This window comes from Syngnathus scovelli, chromosome 20 (assembly GCF_024217435.2).
Source record: "Syngnathus scovelli strain Florida chromosome 20, RoL_Ssco_1.2, whole genome shotgun sequence".
Lineage (NCBI taxonomy): Eukaryota > Metazoa > Chordata > Actinopteri > Syngnathiformes > Syngnathidae > Syngnathus > Syngnathus scovelli.
Window position 1 is genome coordinate 11,294,232 of NC_090866.1, and position 19,099 is coordinate 11,313,330.

The 19,099-nt window shown below is 47.9% G+C and overlaps 3 protein-coding genes and 1 long non-coding RNA gene across 6 annotated transcripts in view; 3 read left to right on the forward strand and 1 right to left on the reverse strand.

The window, feature by feature from the left end:
- pinx1 (PIN2 (TERF1) interacting telomerase inhibitor 1) lies at positions 1-12,367 on the forward strand. The gene is made up of 8 exons (XM_049756082.1): positions 1-136; positions 537-646; positions 825-917; positions 1,045-1,123; positions 1,394-1,483; positions 4,385-4,467; positions 10,798-11,225; positions 11,630-12,367. The coding sequence occupies exons 1-8, from the start codon at positions 118-120 to the stop codon at positions 11,658-11,660; spliced, it is 933 nt and encodes a 310-aa protein (XP_049612039.1). The 5' UTR covers positions 1-117; the 3' UTR covers positions 11,661-12,367.
- LOC125989784 (uncharacterized) lies at positions 150-10,801 on the reverse strand. The gene is made up of 2 exons (XR_007488719.1): positions 10,316-10,801; positions 150-1,948 (listed from the first exon to the last, which is right to left on the reverse strand). It is a non-coding gene; the product is annotated as an uncharacterized lncRNA (long non-coding RNA).
- rp1l1b (rp1 like 1b) overlaps positions 12,142-19,099 on the forward strand; it is a 20,512-nt gene continuing 13,554 nt past the window's right edge. For all 3 annotated transcript variants that reach the window (XM_049756074.2, XM_049756075.2, XM_049756076.2), the window contains exons 1-2: positions 12,142-12,282; positions 12,744-13,217. The gene's annotated coding sequence lies outside the window, so the exon portion shown is untranslated. The remainder of the gene's footprint in view (positions 12,283-12,743; positions 13,218-19,099) is intronic.
- Positions 14,548-18,086, forward strand: sox7 (SRY-box transcription factor 7). The gene is made up of 2 exons (XM_049756081.2): positions 14,548-15,110; positions 16,338-18,086. Exons 1-2 carry the CDS (start codon positions 14,873-14,875, stop codon positions 17,243-17,245), a joined length of 1,146 nt encoding a protein of 381 aa, XP_049612038.1. The 5' UTR covers positions 14,548-14,872; the 3' UTR covers positions 17,246-18,086.

Here is a 19,099-nt window from a genome sequence, read left to right on the forward strand (position 1 = left end):
ATGGATGGATGGATATTGCAAAAATGATTTTAAACAGGCAACCGATAAGACGCCGTGTTATTCTCGTCAGGCATCTTGTGAGACTCCTACACACGAAGCCGGTTTAAGACCCTCGAGATGTCCATGCTCGCCGAAAGTAAGGGAATGTATTTATTCGTTTGATTCGCTGTTTTTATGGATATTTGACGATTTTCTTTTTTCCAGTAATGTGTCTGTTTGTGTATCAAGTGATAAACCTTTAAATGAATCGAACAACAGTCCCTGTCCGTCAAAATAGTGCCCAAGTGCCTAAAGCTAACATTAGCTTCTCTGTCAGTGGGCACGTGTGGTAATTTAAAGCTTGCCTGTTCTCGTAATAAATGTTTTATAACACCTTTTTCTTCTGACTATAATGTAACTTAGTGTGATTTTTAGCTTATTTGTTACTCAGCTTTGCTTCACTGATGAAAAAGACAGATCATTTGCATTGACTTTGGCAGTGTTAATGAATTTTCTAAAAGTAATTCCTCTCGTGGAAATGCTGCTCTGATTTTCAGCCCGTAGAAAGCAAAAGTGGTCGGTGGACCCGCGGAACAGTACTTGGAGCAATGATGATTCGAAGTTTGGGCAAAAGATGATGGAACGGATGGGCTGGGCCAAGGGCAAGGTGCGTGTCCCTCTTGGTTCATATTATGCATTTGGAAGCGTTCAATGACAACTTTAGAAATAGAAATACCATTCACAACATTTACCATATGCAATGAATGTACATTCAATTTAATATAAATGGATGTCCAAAAATTAGAAATGATTTTGACTTGAGTGGACTCCTCTGTCGCATGTAGGGCCTGGGCAAACATGAGCAAGGTGACGCCGAGCATGTCAAAGTAAAAGTGAAAAACAACACCCATGGCCTCGGAGCTAGCATCAGCCAGGAGGTGAGCTGTCTTTCCTTTCACCTTTGTTTGTTTTCCCTTCCTGAAAACAAAATATGCCTTGTCTCGGTGTGTATTTCTCTACCGATTCACTTGAACTGCCTTTCTGACCTGTGCTTTTTTTCTCCAGGACAACTGGATCGCACACCAGGATGATTTTAACGACCTCCTTGCTCAGCTCAACAACTGTCATGGCCAAAACAACTCTGGTAAGACACATTTTTCTGACTTGCGTTATGAACCAAAACTCGAGTTAGCAAGCTACATACCTCCGGAGAAGAAATTAAGAAACAGTTGCGTTGATGTCTTGACATTTTCTGATTGGTGTGAGCATATTTTGAGTGAAGCCTATGTTTTTGTACTTTTTTGGGACACTAGAGGGTGATGCAGTGCAACAAACGAGACGTGGGGGAAAATGAAGTAGCACACTATTCGTTTAGATTTCTTTCATGCTTTTTTTCCCCTTTTATGCCCTACAGAAACTCAGCCAGAGGAGCAGAAAGGCTTCAGCCTGGAAGAGAAATCCAAGGCATCCAAAAACCGAGTCCATTACATGAAATTTGCTAAAGGTGCGTGCCCTTCTACTGCAGTTAGAACATTTAGGACCAGTAGTCTTTATTTCATCTCATCGTGTCCATTTCCCACCTATTTCAAACTTATCGTCTAAAATGCATTGCAATGCTCAACTGAAAAATCTGCCATTTTGTTCAAGCGAGATCATTTTCTCTCTCTTGCGCCGTAATTGGATTTAAAACGAGTTCTCTAAAATACCGCCAAGCGTTTGGCTGCACATCACACCAATTCCCTTATTTTTCTTTATTATTAATGTTAAACTTTGATGCCATCCGCTGAGACGCACCCCCTCGCTTGGCTCACGGCTCAGACGCTCTTCAGGACTCCGTCGGCCCGTGCGAGGTCACTCGGCCCGGTCACTGCCAGGGGAGTTTTTAACTTTTCTCTTGCATGTCAGGAAGTTTTGCCAGACGAGGCCGACACAGCGATAGGCACAAGGAGGAACTCGTCGTTAGGGATGACTGGAGAGCAAAATGAGTAAGCGCCAGGTCATATTTCATCACGTTGCCACTTAATGTTTGCACATAGTTGGCAGATGAAGGGCTGACTGGGGTTCACTTTGAGTCAAGAAAAAAAATCTGTGAAAGCGCCTCGCATTAATGATCCAAATGACATTTCGCTCGCGCCAATAGCGTTCATTGACAGTCGAACATCTAAGGTCAGTCCTGGAATGCGTTGCAAGAAAGCGCAGCTCAAAGTATAACGCAACCAAAACATGACAAAGGGCTTCTGTTGCTTTTTGGCCTAACTAGGAAATGCGCGTCTTGAGCTAGGCTGACTCACCGAGTTGAACGTTAGCTGCATTATTACAGGCTATTTGTCATTCATTCCGTGGACCGCCTCGTCTTTTTGTCATGATTGCGACACATGCTTAGATAAACTCTCTTGGCTTTTCCCCCGCAAGCTGAATTTCACCGTTGAGAAATGATTTATTTTTATTTTTTTTCATGGGCGGACGAGTTGACATTTGTTAAAGTCGTTCATTTTTGCGGTAGCCGGTAAACATCTGGATGTGGAACATCCCCACGTCATTCGGCGGCCGCTTCCTCTTTCCTGTTTGGGGCATCTGGCGCGTCCATTTATGTGGACGCAGCAGATGACCCCGCCTGATTAAAAAGCAAATTGTGTCCGCTGGATGTCAGCTACCTGCGCAAGGGTTGATGCTGCTGCTGATGATGATGATGTATTTTTGTGGAGAGAATCATGAACCCCAGCAGCAGACCTCCATCTTTGTCCCCCCCTAAAAATAGCCCACGTGACAAGTGACTCTAACAATAGCTTTCTGGTGAGTTTTCAGCGGTGATGAATGTCTACGTCCACTTTGTGTTGATTTCTTTCATTGTCTTTGCCCCGGGACGTACTCGCACCCCTGAGCTGTCATCGGTGTGACGGCCCCCCGGGACTTTGACAAGTCATCCATTGGAGGAGACCCCTTTGAGTCGCCGCCACCGTCGAGAGAAAAAAGGAAGCACCTGACTCGATGGCATCTGTCAAACAGTTTTGTCTCAAGAGCGGAAGGCTCATCATGGGAAATTGAGCTTGTGTGCGTTCACAAGATTCCCGTTTTTTTGCCAGGGGCATTTTGGAAATGTGAATCCATACACAACAGATTTGCGGTTGCCAAGATAGTTACGGGGAGGTCGGCCGAGTCGAGCGCCGCTCGCCGTGCCTCCTGTGTGTTGCTAGGCAGAAGTCATAATTACCGCTGCCAAAGAGATTGGGCCAAAAAGCGACCTGACCTATTGACACCGAATTTCTAATTGCTAATGTGATGCGACGGCAGGTTAACGCTTAATTAGCAAATATTTACTGGCGATGAGGTGAAAATGGCAAAAGTTGTCTGGATGGTTCCCCTCCCATTTTTTTTTTTTTTTATTGACTTCCTGTTGGCGTTGGCGCTCTGTTTCTCCTAGGATTGATGGCGTTTGTTAGCGGTGGTTTTGTGTTTGCGAGGGGGGAGTGAGTGAAATCTCTGCTGCTTAGTGGCAGGCCCGCGGCATAAAGCGGTAACCCACTTTTAATTGCCACCTCCATCCATCAGCTGTCACGCCCGCAGCCTGCTCCTTACATTCTTCCTGCGCCGTGCATCTCATCCACCATTGTGTAATCACCGCTTAGATTTTTATTTTTGGAAATAACGCTCGTAAGGTTGTCCGGTCGGACGGCTTCGGCGAACCCGATATATCGAACAACACGCTCGGCCCTCTGCCACCTTTTGAACGCGAAAAAGGAAACGTGGGCTTTTTATCACCGCATAATTTGCACTTTCACCTGCCAGGCGGCCATTTTTTTTTTGACAGCCTCTTCCTCTCCCGCACCTCCCGACAGGTCACCCTGGACCCCGCGCTCTCCTCCCTCCCGGCAAGCCTATTTATTTATTTAACTGGCTTTCTTGGTTGAGCTTCTCAGAGCCTCGCATGCGCACGGCGACTTCCAAAAGCCAAAGGGTGTGCGGGGAGATAGAGCTGGTAGAGCAATAAATAACCAAATGTTATCAGAGGCTCGCTGAAGGAAGAGGATGCAGCTGTACGAACAGGACCCGGGCCCGAGACGGACGAGTGTGCGCTCTTTGAGGCCGGCCGGGGCCCCGAGAGTGGTGGGAGTCTGGAGGCGGGGCCCCGAGTTTATTTTTCTTTGCCGTTTTATCCCGGCAGACACAAGCAAAGCCGCCCTTTCTTCAAGTTTGCGTACATACACTTAAGATGTCTGCATTTTTATAATTCCGCATTGGCGACAGACGTCGCGCTTGACGACGTCCTTCCGCACTTCGTATGCTTGGCGCTTAATAATGGCTTGAGTCTCCCCACAAAATAAAATCATTAGCTTTGTTTGGTTTTGTTTTACCATTGTGTTTTAAAAACATATCTTTGTCAAATTCATGTCTTTTGTCATTGCAGGTAAAGACCTCTCCTCCCGAAGTGCAACGGACCTCAATTGTATCTTTGGAAAGAGAGCAAAGGTTAACAAACGTGACGAGCAGGTACGTATGTCACACAAGTACTTTTAATTAGGGACGTCGGACGCTACTCAATTTAGACCCAAGCAGCAATTCTCCTTAAAATTGCCTGAAAAGAAAGTCCATTTTCTATTTTTGGAGTTCCTAATCAATAATTGGCCACAAGAGGGCAACCGGTACCGGTATCAGATGACACCAAATAAATCATCCAACTGAAACGTTGCGGCACTCAAGTCGAGGTCCAACTGTACGTGAAAACAGACATCAAACTCAAAATGGCGTCGCTTTTCCCACCTGGTCCGAGCTGAGCTAAAGTGCGGCGATGACCCTAAATTACTGGTGCTGAGGCAGGCCCGAGTTTGCTGCGCTGTGCTGTCCCTCCTCATGAGGCGGCCCGCGGCCCAGGATTAGCCTGATCGCAGCGTGCGGCTTTTAACGTCGCCGGCAGCGGCCACTGACGGGTGGCGAGAGCGCCCAAATCCACTTAAAGGATTTGCACTCTGAACCGCCGACACCACGTCCACCTTCGCCATCACACGCGTGTCTCGCGGGCCTCTCCTCAGGTGTGCACCGCGGTATTGAAGTCTGATAAAAACTGCTGAGCTCTGTGAAGAAGAAGGAAAAAAAAAGTGTTTCCAGTTGGCAGTTTTTCAAGTTTGCAGCTCTTTTTGTGCAACGATCATTGCCTTCTAATTATTTGAGGTTTGCAGTAGCTTTTAGCCATGATAGTCCAAATTATATGGGAAAAAATATGAAATGTAATATTAAACAAGTAAACTGTCCGCAAACAAAAGGATGAACGTGTTAACTAAAAGATAAATAAAGTGAGCCACACGGCTGGTGCAATTCAGCTGCATGCTACGCCACTGCAGAGATGTCGAAGGCTCCTCGGTAACGTGACACACATTTTTATTTTTTTTACCTTCATTGGCTTTATTTGTTATCTCCAACATTTGTCTTGAAGAAATTGGCATGGGCGAATCCCCTAAACAAACCCCCTCACAGGTGTCGAGCCGGCGCATCACAATGGCCGCCGCTCCCCGGCCGATTAGCATTGGAAAGGCGCAACGCCGTTCGCTCCCTAATCGCTCGGTTATGGCTTGTTATTTTTCAGCCAGGGGGGACGCCATTGAGCGACCGTATTGGAAAAAAAATTCAAGACAATTACAATGGCGTCCCGCGAGGCCTCGTATCCGAGCCCGGCAGCCTCCGAGCTGCGCGGGTGATGCACGACCCGCTCGGCTATTTACAACATTGAAAATACTTTTGCCGTCCGCGAGCGTTGTGGCTCATCTGCATCCAGGAGACGCGAGCCGATCGGCACTCGCGGACACCCCGTCACGAATCTTCAAGCGCTGCTGCGTCCCGTTCCAGGCTCCCGTCCGCTCGCCCACCGCTGGGCGCTTTTCCTTCCTCTGCGGTGACGCGCTTCCTTCCTGCTCACCTCTTATCGCTGCTCGCAACGCTCCCCCGACACGCACGTGTTCATCAAAGCAAAGACAGATGGGTCGGGCTACATCAGGTCCACCTGAGTGAGATCCTGCCCAGATCTGCCTTAGGACAACAACGAGGCTCACTTTTGAATCCTTTATAACACGGCGGGCGGTTACCTTCCGGTTCCTCCGTTGGTGAAAATCGTAGAGACCGTCAAAAAAGAAATGCATCAAGCAATTAGTTGCACTCCATAACTTTGTCAGCAAAGTTGAAAACGGAAAGCGGTGTCATTTCAAGCCTTCCACTTCCCTCCGTGTAGCAAATGTATGACATCATTTGGGCCAGCAGTGAAGCGTCCGTCCATCTGCCCCGCCGCGCTATCCATCACCCGTCCCACGCACTCCACCCCCCCTCCCCTCGCGTCTCCTCTTGTTGCCCCCCAACACAATTACTCAACGGCGTGACAAACGACAGGCCGGCGAGGTATCAAAAAACGAGGCGGCCGCTTTTTAAATGAAGGCGCTCTGGCAGTCTCCCCCCGCGCTTATCGGCGGGCGAGCAGCGCCCCCGGCAGTCCCGCGGCCCTCCGCCGGCCCACCCCGACCTCCTCGGGGGGTTTCGTTAGAGGAGCCGCTCGGAGGCTGCGGCCCGGCTTGATTTATCTCCCCGGCACCTCTTGGCCGGTCCGCTCGAGCCGGCCGAAAAAGCAGACGAGGCTTCGGCGGGCCCCCGGCCGGAAAGCCCGGCATTAGCCGAAATAAACCACTGTGCCGCCCGGTGAAAAATGGCCTCTGATTGGCTAATTAATCAGTCAAAGGGGAGCACGGCGGCTGGCGACTTGAGGGACCCGGGCGGGCCAGCGCAGGGGGCCTGCTGATAAATAGACTCCCCGCCGATTCATACATCAGCAAAAGTTAGTCATTTTTTAAAAGCGCCGGCTCAGTTGAAAGGTGGAAACGAGGCACGCTTTTATTTGCCCAAGTGCACATTCCGAGCTGTCTGCGGTGACACATTTCGGAATCGTAAGGGGTTTTTTTTTGTGTGTGTGTAGTGGCCAAGTGAAAGAAAATAATTTTTAGTCGAGTCAATGCACAGAAAATGGGGATGCAAAAATCTCACTTTCAATTTTCTGTCGGCCCATTTAATAGTGTCAAGATTTTTACAAAGATGTTTGCGAGTTTACCAATCAAGCAAGCATCCCAAGCAGTAACCAGATTATTGCAAAGTCCCCTTTTGCAATTGCTTTAAAGATGATTTAGCGCAGGCCTTGTTTTGGAGTCAGACGCTCGGCACGCCGCCCGGCCTTCTCGGGGTCAGCGTGACCCCCAGCCACCCCCACCCTACGGCCTCTCCCACGCCTGCTGAGAGCTTAGCTGAGCTGAGCCCCGTCGGGGAGCACCTGTTGCGAGGCTTGGCCGCCCACATCTCGTCCGCATGAAATATCGCATGGCGGCAGGGGTTACCGCCTTCGTGAATCTGATGCCGTGTTTAGGTGGAGGGAGCGGGGCGCGCTTTGTGATAATTTGCTGAAATTGCATTAAACAAAAAAAAATCTTTTTTTTTTAGATGCAAATCCCAGCTACCCTTTACTAGAAAAAATGATCAAAATTAGCAAGTACCGGGAACCGCAAAAGATATTTGAATTCATCCAAGCATTGAAATTTGTACTTTTTATAAATATTTTGATTTGTGCCGCAATCCAAATGTTGATTGGTAACCGTGCAAACAAAGCAATTTGCTTCTCAACTCCAATTATTTCAACATCTCAATTTCATCTGTCTCGGTTGTCATGACAATATTTTTGCTTGTATTGGGGCAAGAATGTCGTTGCCGTGCGTGCCGAAGTTTGGCGTGGCAGTTTCACGGTCCGCTGCTCTCTCGCAGGGCGTCATGCTTAAAGTGAGCCGCTCAGATAACACCTAATTGAAGGCTTAACCTTTTGTCCGCTACCCCCTTCACCATCAGCCGTCGTGCCACAACATACCAACACTCGGCTAAACCGCGCTCCCCACCGCCAGTCGTACGTTTAGCGCTGTCGGCCAGCTCGCTGACACTTACAGATTAGCGCTGGAAGGAGGCGAAAAAAACAGCAAGAAGGTTTCTGCGTTTTCCTTACGACGGGGCCAGGCTAATTAGTGTCTGCTGAAGCTAACCGGCCAAAGATTCCCCGCCTTAATCACCGACTTGAATAAATCACGGCCAGGCGCCGTGGCCTCGCCGTCGTCCCTCCGAGGGCTCGGGGTGGGCGTTTTTCGCCAAGCGTTTGCGGCGGCGAGCAAAAATGAGGCGCTCACGCCGCATGCATAATTCCGCCTTCATTTGTTTAGCTTATGATAAACGCTCTCTTATTCAAAAGGCATTTATTTTCTTGGGAGACAACACAGTTTGCGGGAAGAGTGCGGACGGAAATTCCAGCGTTGGTGCTGAGTGACGTTGCGGCAAAGTTATTGATGGCGACAGTCGGTTGTCTTATTTACCAGGGACCTGTTTTTTTTTTTTTTTTCCCCTCTCCTCTCTTTTCCCCGTCCGCCCACATCAAGGCCATGAAGGATGGTGCTGCTGGACCCTGGCGCTCATCAGGGAGCGACAGCTGGCTAATCAGGGCCTGATCCATAGACCCCGAGTATCGCCAAATTTATTATTGTGGCAGGACAATGAGGGCACCCGCCGCAATTACCAAGCCAAGCAATATTGGCTGCAAATTATCGGAAAGGAAAAAAAACAGCAAGTATATTGCGTAAAAAGCATTTTTCGTCCCACTCCGATAACGGCGACCTCATCGTGCGTTCCAGGCAGTGAATGAGTTAACGCTAACGCATTCACTCATTGTCACATATTTTTGCACTATTGTGCATGTTGCCGGGCAAGGTTCGACTGGACGTGGAGCAAACGTTATCCAGCGGCAGCCAAGACGTCCCCTCGGCTGGCCGTCCTGCTCGCCGCCCGCCCGCCTCCTTGAATGCTCTTGGCACACGCGGCGGCTCCTGGCTTGGCCCGCGGCGGCTTCATTAGCTGCGAGAGATAAAAACTGCACGCTCTTGTCGGAGGCGGCCTGTTGAATGCCTTCCCGCCCGCTCTTCTTTTCTCATGGAGCCTCCACGGGCCCTCCGTGTGTTACTCCCCTCCCCCCCCCATTCCACGGCCCCCACCTGGGGCGAGCGCGGCACAGGAAAGGCCGATAGCGAGCCAGGCCGCTCCTCTGCCGAAGGAGCCTTATCTCGGGGCTGCACGCGGTGCGCTGAACGCATCCTCTTCCTGGGGTTCAGGGCCGGCCGGGAAGGAGGAGGAGGAGAAGAAGGATGGTGCTTTGACATAGGTGCTTTCTCCAACCTTTCCAATTCTCACCCCAAATGTGGACTAAGCCAGAGTTGAAAATGAGCAAGATTGAGATTTTCAGGGTTGGAAATTCCCCCCATTCTAAAGTTATTAAAAGGCCTTTCAAAGTGTTGCGTGGCAACCAATAAAATGTCCGGCGCTCACATTTCACGTTTTGTTTTTCCTTTGTCGCTAGCAAAAGCGCTAATTCCATGTTACAGGAAACCAGATGAGCTGCTCAAAGGAAGAAAGCAAATCCTAAAATGTGTCCTAGTAACTTGTTGCCATCGACAATCTGTCAGGCTGCCAATAGCGCTGACCACAAATGCCCAGCGCAGCACTTTGGTCTTGCGTGGTGGTAATGGGGCCCCCCCGGCGGTGGCGAGGACCACATAGCAAGTTTTGAGCCACTTTTCACCTGATGGAGATGTTTCTCCGCTCCCCGCCTCCCTGCCGGCTTCCTCTGGAGAGCGAGTAATTTCACAGGCACTTGTAAAGTGGCCCGCAGCCATCTTGCCCCAAATCCCCGCTAACACGTTGTTTGGCGTCGTCAGCTCGCTCCGAAGCCCCGTCGGCGCTCTCCGCCGCGGCCATTGTGCGAGTATGGATTTTTCTCACAACTTGCAAAAGTTTCTTTTAATGGCCCAGCAAGTGCAAAAGTTTTCTCTGGTCAGGCTGAAAACTTTGTTGTTCCACTCCAGGAACTCGGTCGCAACCATCAACCATTGAATGTTTGATTTCTCTCGCTCTTATTTTTGCAGTTCGATCCCTCAATTGTTCATCACTTTTTTTTTTTTTACGTCACACTGCCGCCTTAATCAATGATATCTATACGTCGCACAATCATCTGCAAAAGTATTGACGAGCAGGTGCCCTTTGTGTGTTTAAGATTGATCGCTTGAATGCTAATCAGCCTTGAGAGTCAACGTAGAAAGACAAAAGCTTAAAGGCCAAAGAGCGAGGTGACGCCACACAACGGGCCGCTTTTCAATTTGCCTCTAAAAGGCCGCCCGAGGTAAGTGCGCATTGTTTGGCGCGATCCTCAGGAGGAAGTGGCGTATTCTTCCGCGCAAATCATTATGCATTGAGTAGGCCATTAGGAAAATGGAGACAAATGGCTCACCAGCGCCAGGTGACAAATAGACCCGCTCGGCCTTCCTGAAGTCGGCCAGGTTCCGTCTATTCCGCTGGAGCGCCTGATTTAAGGGGCAGGAGACCATTTTGTGGTCTTGCTCTGGCCCCCCACCGCCCCCACCGTTTACATCCAAGGACAGGAAAATGTGTCCAAATAGAAAATGGAAGAAGTTGAACTGACATCAAACTTTACTTACTGAATATTTGTTTGGACATTGTTGTTCCAACGTGCTAGATTCGTCACCAAGCCATTTCTTCATTTATTCAATCAGAACGATTGTTCATGGCAAAACGAGTCGTGCCGGTTCAGATGTTAGGCAAGGAGGCTTTATTCATACTAGCTCGTTCGAAATAAACCTTCTCTGTCAAATGCACACTCTTGTTAAAGTTCGGACATTTGATTTTATCTTGTGACGCACAAATCACCCCAGTGAATGGACTTCACGATGTACCTCATCTTCTCTTCTTCAGGAGAGCGGCGACGATTCTGACTCCACCACCGGGCAGTCGACCAGCACCCTCAGCATGCAGGAGTACTTTGCGCAGAGGATGGCCCAGCTGAAAAGGGCTCGCGGTCAGAGCGATGCCGCTGCGGAGGGGTCGGAAGACCCCAAAAAGAAGAAAAAGAAAGAGATGGAAACAGCAAACGGTGTGAGGGAAGCTTCGGAGTCCTCAAAAGAGAAGAAAAGACAACGTGAGGATGATGCGAATGAAAACTCAGCTGAGGAGGCCTGTGAGGAGCGGAAAGCTTCCAAGAAGAAGAAGAAGAAGTCAAAGAAACAGAAAAAGCACATGCCGAGTGAAACGACGGCGGTTGAACATGAAACAGCTGACGAGGGTCGAGAGGAGACGGTCCAAAAGAAATCCAAAAAGCACAAAAAGAAAAAGCGCCAAGATATGTGAGCAATTGAGGAAATGAAATTTGAATTTTTAATTTTTTTTTGGCATCAATGATGGGTAGCAATGACGGGTTAAGCCACATCAGACGTACCGCAAAACATTCTGGAAATGAGCCATCATCCAAGGCGCCGGCCGCTTCAAGCCCTCGCATTGTTGCCGCCCAACCCAAGCCATTACATTAATTGAGATAATGAATTGATTGGAATAACGAGCCGCTCCAGCACCTTAACCACAATTTCACCCCAATTCATTCAATTGGATGGACTCATTTTGAGATGTGACCACAAAAATCCCATCTGGTTTTTCCAAAACCACATAAAATGGAGTTGAGCACGTTCTCTGCTCGCTTGATGCTAATGCTAACACATCACGGGAAGTGCATATGTCATTGTTTCCCTTTCAGAAAAGTTGCGGTTGACGCAGGTGCTTGTTGACAGACCCCGCCCACCCGTTCATCACGAGCACATGCATCGTGATGGACCAACTTGACGGTAACGAGGAAATCCTTTTTTTTTTTTTTCTTCTTCTTTTCTGAGCACGACACACGACTAACGTGTTTGTCCGTGGCCGCCATCACGGCCGAGATGACTCAGACCAGGAAAGAGCAAAGGTGACATTTGTAGTTTGTTAAGGAAACGCCTTTGAAGTTCGTCATTTCTTTCTGATTTATCTGGAGATGCAAAACACCATGAATGGACTTTCAAAAAAACAACAACACCATGCTGCACACAGTCAGTCAACGGGGCGAACGGAATATTGTGTATTTTCCCACTTGTTTCTCAAAATAAAATCTAGGGCTCATTTTTGAGGACACCTTCGACTAAAAAAAAGATCCAACTCAACTTGAGGAGATAAGAGGCCGTGGCTTGTTGTCTCCTCTGCAGCAAAACTTTCCATGTTATGACAAAAACAATTCAAGCCTTTTTGTGTGTTATCGAGAAAATGGTCATTTTCTCACCAGTTCTTTATGATGAACTCAAAATTTAGGGCTCAGCTTTCATGCAAATTTGAGAGCACAAGAGAGCAAAAGGATTGAAACTTCTCTCTATTCTTTAAGTAAGTATGATCTCAACTTTTGATCTCAATCTGATGACAAAACAAAAATAAAGTACTGTCATTAGTATTTCTCTGACAAAACAAACACTGAATTTTTGGTCTTATTTCTACTCGCAAATATGTATATCCATATATCAACATAAAAATACAGAGGTAGACTTTGTGTCTGACTTTCTGGCAATTTTCCGAGACATAAAAATGTTGCGCATGAGTTTTTGTCTTCTTTTCAACTCATTTCTCATGAGATGATTGTTGTGACTTCCACCTTTTGGGCTGGTGCTTCATTTGCTCCATTCAACCTGCTCAAGTAGTTTTTGTCTTGGCAGGCAGAGCAAAACAATGCCAGTAAATGCGCTGCCCCCCCCCTTCAATGTCATTTTGTGCACAATTTGACTCATGTTTGCATTGTTTTTTTGTTTTTTTTTAGCCCCTTTGATGAAGCGATGTTATTGTTTTTGCAGTTATGTCGGGGCGTTACGATGGTCGACTTGCATCATGTGCCCAACGTCCTGACTTTCACTGCAAATCAGTGTTTTGAGGGGAAATGCGAGGCTATACATCACCCATGTGTCTGCGGGAGGCACAATCTGGGGTGTCAGGTGGTGTATCCTCTTCCTCTGTGTGGGAAAGATGGCCTTTTTTTTTTTTTTTGCCCCCAGCCCAAAGCACCCAACAAAAAACAACCGTGGTATTTTGAAACATTCAACTTTTGCTGGAGAGAAATGTGTTGAGCTTTCTGCTGCCATATTTGTAGAGGCCTATTTGTGTTTTGATTTGCAGGTTAGGATAAAGTCGGTCAAATCCAGAAAAAAATCGACCAAAACTTCATCTGCTTCTGAAACAAACCCAATTAAAGGCAGACCTGGATAAAACTATGCAGGCATCTGCACAGGCTGTTGTATGGGTCAAAGGTCAACAGGGGCAGCACCTTCAAGGTAAGACAAGCACTTGGCACAGCTGTACTTATGTTCCTCTGCGGGGGCCTTGATTTGGCCTGTTTTTCAAATGACGCACGATGAATGTGAGAAAAACTCGTTGCAGTGGCATTTTCTCACGAGCGCTGTACGGAACGTCGCTGAAGCGCTTTGATTGGCAGCAATTTGGCTGTGGCGAAATGCCATACTGCATAAAAGCAGTTAAAAATAATGTCATAATTAGCAGTAATGACTTGATCAAAATAGCTTCGAGCAAAGTTTCGAAACCGAGAACAGATAAACTACTAAAATGATACAGTTGGCAATAACCTAAAACGTATTTAAATAGACAGATAGGAAAAAGAATCAAACGTGATAAAGGTAAGAAATTGAAGCTCAAAGGTTCAAATCCATCTTTGTGCGCACAGTTTACCGGTTTGGTCTGTTGGCATCAAAGGTGAAGCTGTCAACTGTTCATTTATGCCAATGACGACATTGACAGATCAAAGTAGTACCCCTAAAATTGAGCCTTGTGGGACACGCACACAAGCTTGGCTCGATGCATTTCCTTTAAATGACTTTTGTACTCGCACAAATTGGATGTTTATGCTGTATTTTGGTAACTTTGTTCGGAAAGCGCGGTCTGGTGCACTCATCTTCCTGATTTAAATCTGTCAACCAATAACCTCTGACCCGCCTGCTCTCGGTAGCTTAGTGTGTGTGTGGATGTGTGTGCGAGCTCCTCTGGCTACAACAAGCCATGAGAATCCTGTCAACAGGAACTGCCAGATTTGATACACGCTCGCTTGCAGCCACAGAAGGAAGCTGATTAGTGTTGCAAGTGTATGTTCAGCTTTTTATCTCCCAAGTGTAAAAATAAGTTAACTACCCCAAATCCTTCATTGTATGTGATAGGCCAAGTTAGAGTTAGGTGCAACTTTGCAGGATGGAAAGTTGCCCTTGAACTTATGCATGTTTGAAAAGAATGAAAGGTTGGGTGGAAGGGTCCAAATTTGGGGGATTTTTTTTATTTCTAAATATAATAACTAATCATTGTGCAATAAATTATGTACATGTGGTCATTTCATGAAATTGATAGGAAATCAATTCACCGTGACTCAAATTTAGGGAAAACTCGACACATATTACGTCACTGTCAGGAGTGAGTTGGGGTATCGTTCTTTCCAATGGCCGACGCCACCTGATGCGCTTTTTACGCGCACCTGAACGCACCACAACAACAGGTCTGATAGGTTTTTGGGCGCGTCACGGCTTGCGCCACCAAAAGCATCATCACTAAAGAGGAATGTCAACCTTAGACAAAAAAAAAAAACTAGTTTCCATCCTGTTTTAAAACGGACTCAGCGAAGTGAGCGCAGTGAGCATATTTGGTGCGTGCGTCACATTTTTGCTTGGGACTCGCCGAGGAGGAGCCGAGGTTCGAGCCCCCCTCCTCAAATATAAACCCCCTTCGCGACGCAATAGGAGAACCTGGATCACACCTCACCGAGGAGGAGCGCGCGCACACCTTCCCGTAGTCCTTTGGATTGCCAACAACTCGTCTTTTCGCACCAAATCGAAACCCGTCTGCATTTTCAATCCCAATTACGCACGCGGTGGTTGATTGGAAGCGAAAGAGTGCAACTCTGCAACTTTGGCGTGCAGGCGGCGCGCACATGGCCGCCCTCATCAGCGCCTACTCGTCGTGGCCCGAGTCGTTCGAGTGTCCCCCGGCGGACGGCGACGCGACCTCGGCCGCTGCCGCCGACGTCCACAGGGGCGTCGGGGACAAGGCGCCCGAGCCCCGCATCCGACGGCCCATGAACGCCTTCATGGTTTGGGCCAAGGACGAGCGCAAGCGGCTGGCCGTGCAGAACCCAGACCTGCACAACGCCGAGCTCAGCAAGATGCTTGGTAAGTCTATCAGCATTACTATTATTATTATGCAGAAGTGCAGTAACTGTTTTTTTTTTCAAGACGTTTCCATCTTTATCAGGCCTCTTTCTAGTAACTATTACTTCAAGATTTCTCATGATGAATGCATTACAAATTGACTCAAATAATTTAATGTGCGTCTCGCTTACACTATATTTGTAAATCAAACACAGGTAAAACAAATTGATACAAAGACAGTTTAAAAAAAAAGGAAAAGCCAAAATTGACAAATAAAATGATCTCGGACATTTGTGCACTTTTAGTGGCTAAAAAAAATCCAATTTATAATTTTAAGAGTCCACCTCGCACAGAAAGAAACCTCTTGTCATTATTTTTAACTATTTAAATCAACTCCCTTCTTCGATACTCTGACTTTTACAAGTCTCATTCTGGATGGAAAGAGGATTTTTCTCATGGGCACTTTCGATAGGTCATTTTAAATCCTAAACAATGTAATCTTACACATTAATAAAAGACTTCTATTATGTGACATTTTATCATAAATTAATTTCCTGGTTTTATGGGTCGATTTATAAATCTTTAACTCAATGTTTACTCAACTTGGGCACATTCATGTCTTTTAAGCGGAAACTCATTTAATTCAAAGCTTGAACAGTTAAATTTACCCAGGAATAAAGACCTTGGAATATATAAATAATATTTTGATAGATATATTATTTTTAAATCTTTTCAATTACCACATTTTATCTAGTTAATATAGAAATCTCGACATGCTTTGTTTTGTATTTAACCAGTCACTGGACAAATTAAGTTGAGGCTCGAAAAAATATTCAAAACTTCCTTAACTTCCTTATTTAAAAATTCCTTAATGTTGTGCGTTCACATTAGATATCTCGAAGTTGAAAACATTCACTTCAAAGTTGACTCAAGCCTTCTTTATATTTTGAATGAATTAGCAAATGCTACCTGTCATCTTCAAACTGGAAATGATCCAAAAGCACATTCCACAGGAGCAATTTTATTCAAATGAATGTGCATGTTGATTACTTTGAAGTAACGCCTAAGATAAATGTGAACAAATATTTCAATGTCCAGTCTTGACATCAATATTGTCAAAATGGTTAGTTCAGTACCAAGTTGTCATTTTCCTGTACAAGTCAGTGTCTTCCATTTTTACGAGTTCTATTTACAATGTGGCGGCCATTTGATGACAGTCGAATCACGCATGTGGTCGTTTTCCTTCAGGGAAATCGTGGAAAGCCCTGACACCCCCCCAGAAGAGGCCGTACGTGGAGGAAGCCGAGCGCCTGCGTGTGCAGCACATGCAGGACTACCCCAACTACAAATACCGGCCCCGCCGCAAGAAGCAACTCAAGCGCATTTGCAAGCGCGTGGACCCCGCATTCCTCCTGGGCGGCATGGCCCCCGACCAAAACGCCCTACCCGAGCAGCGGGCCCTGTGCCGGCCGCTGGAGAAGGATGACGGGAGCAACCCGGCGTCGGGGGTCCGTTTCTCCAGTCCCGGCCCGACCCTTCCCGGCGTGCGAAGCTTCCGGGACCCGGCGGCGTCGGGCGGGTTCGACACCTACCCCTACGGCCTTCCCACCCCTCCCGAGATGTCCCCCTTGGACGCCGTGGATCAAGAGCACGCGCCTCCGTCGTACTACCCCTCCATCTCCTGCTCGTCCCCCGCCGAGCACCACCAGAGCCACATGGGTAGCCCTCCGCCGTACCACCTGGACTACGCTCAGACCCAGCTCCACTGCGGGGGCGCGCACATGTCCCACATGACCCCCGGTAATAACGGCGGCCTGATCCACGGCTCGTACTACGGCGCCTCGCCGTTCCCCCTGACTCACCACGGCCTCCAGCACGGCCACATGGGGCAGCTGTCTCCGCCGCCGGAGACGCAAGCCCAACTGGAGACTCTGGATCAGCTTAGCCAGGCCGAGCTCCTGGGTGAGGTGGACCGCAATGAGTTTGACCAGTACCTCAACTCCGGAGGGGGCGGCTTCCATCCCGAGCAAGGCGGGGCCGTCACCGTCACGGGTCACATTCAGGTGTCCGCCGCCAGTACCGCCACAGAAACCAGTCTGATTTCGGTTCTGGCCGACGCCACCGCCGCCTACTACAACAATTACGGCATCTCGTGAATTCAGGGACGACCGCAATCAAAGACGCTTACGAAATGTGACCGTCCCTTTTCTAGCACTGTTCCTCTTTAAGGTCACGGGTAGATGGAGGTCATCTTTGGGCGAGAGAAGCATTGGCCACCAGTTAATCACAGCACACATACTGTATAGACGACAACCATCCATCCATGGTTCTTATTAAGATTGTCAGGAATTAGGGGTTACCTGAGATGACCTTTGGTGAGGGTAGGGTACACCTAACATGGTGCGCATTTCCATCCATCCATCCATCCATCCATTTTCTTGACCGCTTGTCCCAGCAGTTTCCAGACTGTTTGGCAAGAGAAGCGGGCTAACAGATCACAAGGCACTTATCAAAAACGACCAGCCATTATTCATTTACACTTCGGGTAGCTGAAGACGTTTGGCAAGAGAAGTGGCCAGTCAATAACAGCGCACATTTGGACAAACGACCGTCGTACGAGCAGTTTAAAGTCTTGAACGGCCGTAACAACACCACAGAGCGACCTTGGAAGGAGCGACGCTAAAACGGGGCACCTCAGGGAAGGCTAGCGGGGCCCTTCTACTTGTGTGCATTTCAGACACAACTTGTAAATGCAAAACCACAGATGGACGTTGTTTGTAATCCTGGCTCTCGCCAAGTCGCTGCTTGTCACCCCGATGAGATTTTAGCCCCCGGTGCGCCCCCCCCCCCCATCAAATGCTTAATAATATAAATATCTATATAATCACGTCTAGGATAAATGTATGCTGATTTAGAGTGTAATTTAAAAGTGATGGATTGTCATTTCCTGTACAAAGCAAACTTGTCAATAAAAGCCGATGGTGGTGCATACTGGAATGGTGTTTTGCTTGTTTTTTTGCTTGCCGCCCACTGCCGCCGTCATCGTTATCCCCTCTTGAGGATTAGCCACGACAACAAAGCCACGCGTGCTCGCCTCCGTCCACCTTACCCTTTGTTTTCCCACAATTCCGGGTTTCTTTCACGCCCTTCTATCTTGTCCGTGCAGAAAATACCTAAATAAATGCGGCGTTTTGATTTGCAAACTCGCTCCATTTTTTCTGATAAAAGGAATTTGGGGTGGGGGGTGTTTTGTGTGTGTGTGTGGGTGGGGGGGTCTCTGACAAATCCTGGAGTCTGGCGGCTCTTCCTGGGTTTTTTGGGAAAGCTTGAGTCGTGCTTCTTGTAAAGAGGATGTGGCGGAGGAGCGGTGTTTCCTGCCTGATAAGGTGGTTGGGGAGGTGCGAGGAGGGGAGGGGTGGGGTGGGGGCGCTCCGTGTCAGGATGTTTGGGCCTGGCTCGTCCCGACATTGCAGTGAGATGGGAAGTTGGACCCGGCGAGCTGAAACGACACCGCAGAGTCCAATCTCAAAACGTTGAGTTCTCACTGTAAATTTCGTTCTTGGCAGATCTTACAATATTTGTCAATGATCTTTATGGTATTGGGCTGGTTAAGATTACGATTATTATTACGATTGATTATTATTTTAAGAATTCATCCTTTAAAAAAGAATATATTTTTGATTAAAAAGCAATTTAGGAAATGGAGGGAAATAAACTGTAAACGTCCGATTATCACGATGGTTCATCGGGGGGGGAGACTAGGTGTGTGCGTCGCTTAAAATGTGAAGAGTGACAACATTCATCATGTCTGCGGCGCATTCCTTCAGGGTGACGACATTATTATTAGTAGCCTCGGCGGAGGGGCGGCGCTGGCGTTGCCCTGGGCGCCCCGGCTGAGAAAGTGGCGCTCCTCCGGCTCGTCGGGGTCAACTCTGGGGTGTTTGCGGCCAGACTCCCTGGGTAAAGACACGTTAGCATGTCCCATCCATCCACTCAAGGACAAACAATGC